Source organism: Brassica napus, chromosome A2 (assembly GCF_020379485.1).
Source record: "Brassica napus cultivar Da-Ae chromosome A2, Da-Ae, whole genome shotgun sequence".
Classification (NCBI taxonomy): Eukaryota; Viridiplantae; Streptophyta; class Magnoliopsida; order Brassicales; family Brassicaceae; genus Brassica; species Brassica napus.
The window spans coordinates 20235427-20241924 of record NC_063435.1 but is presented as its reverse complement, the minus strand read 5'-3'; the positions used below and the strand labels follow the sequence as shown (position 1 = coordinate 20241924).

The 6498-nt window shown below is 42.0% G+C and overlaps 1 protein-coding gene across 1 annotated transcript; it reads right to left on the bottom strand.

Moving 5' to 3' along the window:
- Positions 1–315: 315 nt before the first annotated feature.
- Positions 316–2294, bottom strand: LOC106362876. Its single transcript, XM_013802707.3, has one exon. The coding sequence runs from the start codon at positions 1805–1807 to the stop codon at positions 809–811; it is 999 nt and encodes a 332-aa protein (XP_013658161.2). The 5' UTR covers positions 1808–2294; the 3' UTR covers positions 316–808.
- Positions 2295–6498: the final 4204 nt, after the last annotated feature.

Below are 6498 nucleotides of genomic sequence, written 5' to 3'. Positions count from 1 at the left end.
CTCAATTGGTTGGTTCTTGTAATGATACAAATTTACAGATTGTATTAGTTAGTTAATTAAACAAAATTACTCTAATATAAAATTGTGATATTATTAGTTTCAAATTGATATTTTTGATCTGAACTATCACATTAAAAACTAGAGTAATTAGAGTCATTCTACATTTAATGAATAATTATCTTTATTTATATGTATAATAATTAGATAATTATATTAATTCATAATATAGATAGTTATATATTCATATACAATAATAAAATCACCCAAAAACAAAAGGTAAACTTGCATAAATAATAATCAAGTAAAAACAATTTAATTATATATTATCATTATCCAAAAAATATTAATTAACCTTTTATTGTCCAAAATAAATAAAAGCTGATATATATACATATATATATATATATATATCTTTATATATTTATCAAGGTAATATAATTGTAGTTACCAACAATAATCTTATCAGTTTTTAGTATAAAAATGTTTAGACAAAAAATATTATATGAAGATTTGGTGATAAGATTAACATCGATGAAAAATATACTTAAATGTGACAATATAAAATTTGGTGATAACATTAACATCGATGAAGATTTTTTGGAGATTTCCTAAAATATAGCTGGAAACAATATAATATTATTATTAAAAAAGTGGTGATTTTTAAATAAATAATGTATGTTTAAATTTTGTAAAATTATTATGCCCGCACCTAGTTGATACATACTTCGAAAATTACAACCGAAGTAAAATATTATAACAAGACTTCTTATATTACATATATTAATTGTAGTCAACACACCATCATCACTCAAACGGCCTGAGCTGCCAAGAAAGTATTGAAATTCTTGGTGGCTTCTAATAACCGTGGTGAGATCGCCGGGGACGTGGAGAATCGAACCTGACGAACCGAAGAGTCCATCGATCTACTGTTTTTCGAACCAGACATCTTTAAAACTCCTTTGATCTCTTTCTCAATAGGTTCCTTGTCGAACACGAAAGCCGCTGAAACTGGATCATCGTGGTCGTTTTCATCGGAACCGCTTTTGATTAGCTCGGACGGCAAGTTAAAGGAGTGATCTCGACCTTCTTCTCCTCCGGATTCCGAAGCGTAGGAGCTACAGTCGAACTTCTCCATTGAAACTCGAACCGAGATAGTGGTTGTGGTGGATTCTCTGACGGAGACCGTTCTTGAAATTGTAACGGAAGAAGATGATGACGTGGTGGTGGTAGTGGTTCGGGTGAAGGAAGAAGAATCATCTTTCCTTGATGACCTAACCGGTTTTCCTTTACCAAAACCGGGGAGGTATAAACACAGAGCGTTGCATTTGAATCCGTCTTCTAAAGTGTTGTTATAGCTGGTGCTCTTGTTCGACTCGGTCTTAATGAAGAAAGAGTTTTTAAGAGACTGTCTCTTGCTCGTAGATTCATAAGATTTGCTTCTCCTGAATGACGCCGACCAAGACGAATCTTGTTCCTTACCTTTTAGCGCACGCATCAGACCAGAACGTTGTTTAGGAGAATTAGTGGTCGAGTTTGGGAGGTTACCGTTCACTGGCTGCAACGGAAGAGGCATAGGCGCATCTAAGTCTCTAGGAGGTGACATGGCCGGTAAGAGAACCATATCGAAGCTATCGTTCCTTGTAAGCGAACCCGAGAAAGAGAATGACCTAATTGATTTAGGGTCCATCGATATCTCCCTCTCGGATTGCATTATACTCGCTTGCTTGACTAGAATCTTCTTCTTCATTTCCTCATGAGTGCTCTCGTCTCTGAAGCTAATTGTTGGCATGAGAACTGCAGCAGCCATTGTCTTTTTGTTTCTTTGGTCTGAAATTGTCAACTAGTAAGAAGAGATATGACAAATGGCTAAGTCTTAAGGCTAACGAAATAGTGGCTACGAGAGAGAGTAAGCATGGACTGCACGTTTTGTGGCTAATTACTGGTGGCTAAGTCATGATTTGCACGTCCAGCTTTTCTTTTTCACCTGCGTATTAGTCTCAGCCAAAAGGTTATTGACTTTATTACAATAAAACATAAAAAGATACCTAAGTTTAAGTTTTATAACATTATTTACATGGGACCATGCCCAAGATTGAGACACGATCTGATCGAGATAAGATATGTTCGCACGAACAACACTTAACAATACTAGTACCAAAAGATTTGGAGTATTTACCCGAGTTTGTGCATATCACAAGGCGTTGATTGAGGAAGAATGTGATTAAATAATTGAAATTCATTTCATAATCTTAAGTCACAAAACATTGATGATGGTGCATGTAAAATCTAAATGATTTTGAATCTACTGAAGGGAATTGTAAAACAGGATTAACACAACCGAGATACCGATGATAACTGGAAATGACGAGACTAAGTATAAGGCTCCATAACCCTGCAACAGATTAAGAACAGAGGCAAGAGAAAACTGATCAGATCCAAAGGTTTTGAATAAACCAAAGTGCTGAGAGAGATTTGGGAACAAACCATGGCTTTGCTGGCTACTCCAGTGTCATCATCATCGACGTCAGCTTCTTCAATTGCAGCAGCCGAGTCCCACTCTACGTTTGAGTCTCTTGGCTGCTTCTTTGAAACCTCAACCTTATCAGATATATAGGAAATAATATAGGGGTTAGGATAAAGGCTTTGAAACAGAGTAATTATGCTCAGCTAATTTACTAAATTTATATTAGCAGTCAGCAGAGTTGCACAAACATAAGGGATACTCTTCCATCAAAATGTAGGAATCAGCACCATCAATGAAACTAAGGTATGAAATGTTTTGTATCAATATACTTTCCGCGGATGTCTCATGAAAATTAAGCTAGATGATTTGTGACAGCTTGATAACTATGAGGCAATATAGTTATACCTAAAGGACTATCTTGTAAATATAAGAGAATACAGTATATACCCTAGAAGTACCTTGTATAAATACTCTGTATCAGTATCTTAATAAAGTATTCATTCAACCCTAATATCGTATATGGTATCAGAGCAGCTCTAATAAGCCGCCATCCCCAAAATTTTCAAAAATTCTTTCGTCATTTCCGATTTTCCGACATCAATGTCAGAAAACTCTCAAACTCCGGCGACTGCAAGTGAGACAATCACCGTCTCATCCACGCCGACTCTCCTCAACGTCAATATGACGAACGTGACAAAGCTCACCGCAACCAATTTCCTAATGTGGAACCGACAGGTCCATGCTCTTCTTGATGGTTATGATCTAGCCGGCCACATCGACGGCTCCACGGTGGTTCCTCCAGCCACCATCACCACTGATGCCGGTGTAGTCCCGAACCCTGACTTCACCCTCTGGAAGCGCCAGGATAAGCTCGTCTACAGCGGACTCTTAGGTGCTATCACCCCATCGATCCAACCAATCTTATCGACCACGAACACAGCTGCAGAGATCTGGTCGATTCTCACTGCAACGTATGCGAAGCCGACGAGGGGACACATAAAGCAAGTCAAGCAGCAGATCGACAACTGGACCAAAGGAAACAAATCGATCAACGAGTACTTTCAAGGCTTCACAACTCGATTTGATCAGCTTGCGGTTCTAGGGAAACCGTTGGACCATGAGGATCAAATTGAGAAGATCCTAGGTGGACTGCCAGAAGAATACAAGACAATGGTCGATCAGGTAGAGAGCAGAGACACGGCACCTTCCCTAGCTGAGCTACACGAGAAGTTAATCAACCAGGAGGCCAAGTTGCAAACTCTTGTAACCCCTAACCCCTCTGCTCCTATCACGGCCAACTACACAAATTACAGAGGCAACAACAACAAGTCCAACAACACTCGACGTGGAGGATATCGTGGAAACCAAACCTGGCAGCAACAACAACAATTCAGTGTGCCTGCTCAGTCAAACTCGCAACAGCCATCTCCTCGGGGATACCAAGGCAAATGCCAATTGTGCGGGATTTTCGGTCACAGCGCACGACGTTGCACTCAAATGCAAATGTCAGGAGGTGTCTCAGCCGTTCCACAGCAGTATGCGAATGATTCCCTACCCTGGCAGCCACGAGCAAACTTCATAGCTGCTACACCCTACAATCCCAGTCCGTGGCTTCTTGACAGTGGAGCAACGCACCACTTGACGTCAGACCTCAACAATCTCGCACTACATCAACCTTACCATGGAGGTGAAGAGGTTGCGATTGCAGATGGATCCACCATGTCGATTACACACACTGGTTCTATGACTTTCCCTACTTCCTCTAAACCTCTTAAGCTTAATGATGTGTTGTGTGTTCCACATGTCAACAAGAACTTAATCTCTGTGTATCGACTCTGCAATGCTAATCAAGTTTCTGTTGAATTCTTTCCTGCTCACTTTCAGGTGAAGGATCTCAGCTCAGGGGCGCGGCTACTTCACGGTCGAACGAAGGGTGATCTGTATGAGTGGCCCAAGCCTACCCTAAATCCCTCAGCCTTTGCAACCTACCCGGATACAAAAGCTACATTGGATCGCTGGCATAACCGGCTTGGCCACCCCTCACTATCCATTCTCAAATTTGTTGTTTCAAAGTTTGCTTTACCTTGCTTAAACACTACTTCTTGTTCTTCTCCTTGCAACGAATGTCTTTTGAATAAAACTCATAAATTGTCTTTTCACCAAAGCTCAATCACCTCGTCTCAACCCCTTCAATACTTATTCTCTGATGTCTGGCAATCGCCTGTACCCTCAAACAAAAACCATAAATACTATCTTGTCTTTGTTGACCATTTTTCTCGATATACATGGATCTTTCCACTTACTGCTAAGTCTCAAGTAAAAGAGATCTTTCTGCAGTTTAAACCCTTGGTTGAAACCCGGTTCCAAACTAAGATTCAACATCTGTATTCAGATAACGGAGGGGAATATCTGGCCATGCGATCCTACCTAGCAAACAATGGCATCTCCCACCTAACAACCCCACCCCACACCCCTGAACACAACGGCCTCTCTGAGCGCAAACACAGACACATTGTCGAAACTGGCCTCTCACTACTATCCACAGCGAATATGCCCCTTACGTTCTGGCCAGAAGCGTTTGCTACTGCTGTGTTTCTGATAAATCGCCTCACCACACCTATCTTAGCCAACCAGTCTCCATTTCAAAAACTCTTTCAAACTACCCCAAACTATGGCAAGCTCCGCACCTTTGGGAGTCTCTGCTACCCATGGCTCAGACCATATGCTCCCAACAAGCTTGAAAACCGTTCTATCCCCTGTGTTTTCGTTGGATATTCTCTGTCTCAAAGTGCTTACCTGTGCTTAGATCCCACTACTGATCGAGTGTACACATCTCGACATGTAAGGTTCAACGAAACACAGTTCCCATACCATCAACTCAGGCATCCACCACCCAACCCAGAACCTGAGCCAGTTAACCAATCTCAACCCTATCAACCTCATACCACCATCTACCCGACACCCCCACTTGTACAGACACCATCGACGACCATGGAGAGCTCACCTCCGGGCTCGGCAACTTCGCCTCAAGTGACTCCGTCGACGGCAACAGCGGACCCAGCACCGTCGACCACTGCAGCGAGTGAAAGCTCTGACCCAGCGGCTGCAGCGACAAACACAGAAACAGTGACGTCACCGTCTTCAGCACCTCCAGTGGCCCAAGCACCACCGCCACCTCCACGACACTCGATGGTGACTCGCGCTAAGAACAATATTACCAAGCCTGTTACACGGTATAATCTCAATGTCAACTTACAAGAGGATCCTCACTGGATTCCTACAACTTGGCAGCAAGCAATGAGGCATCCGAAATGGCGCGCAGCGATGCTCGCTGAGTTCAATTCGCAGGTACAAAACCACACCTGGGACTTGGAGACAGCGTGTAAAGGCATGAACGTAGTTGGTTGTCACTGGATATTTACGATCAAATACCGCCCCAATGGAGAGATTGATCGATACAAAGCCCGACTTGTTGCGAAGGGTTATCATCAGCAACCGGGTGTTGACTACACAGATACGTTCAGTCCGGTTATAAAACCCACAACCATACGGATTGTTCTTGGCCTAGCAGTCAACAACTCGTGGCCGATACGACAAATTGATGTCAATACTGCTTTCCTCCAAGGACATCTCAAAGAAGAAGTCTTTATCTGCCAACCACCTGGGTTCGTCGATAAGGATAATCCAACAAAAGTTTGCCGCCTCAGAAAAGCGCTCTACGGACTCAAGCAAGCGCCGAGAGCGTGGTACTCAGAGTTACAAAAATTCCTCGTCAGCACTGGGTTTTATAACTCTCTCTATGATACATCCTTGTTCATACTCAGGCAAGGGAAAGATTTTGTTTATCTTCTTGTCTACGTTGATGATATCTTGATCACAGGAACCTCACCTCAGCTTGTCCAGCGAGTGATTGATACACTAGCAGGAAAATTTTCGATCAAGGATATGGGCAATTTAAGTTACTTTCTTGGAATCGAAGCTATAAGAACGCCGGCTGGGTTACACTTGATGCAACGTAAGTACGTTACGGACCT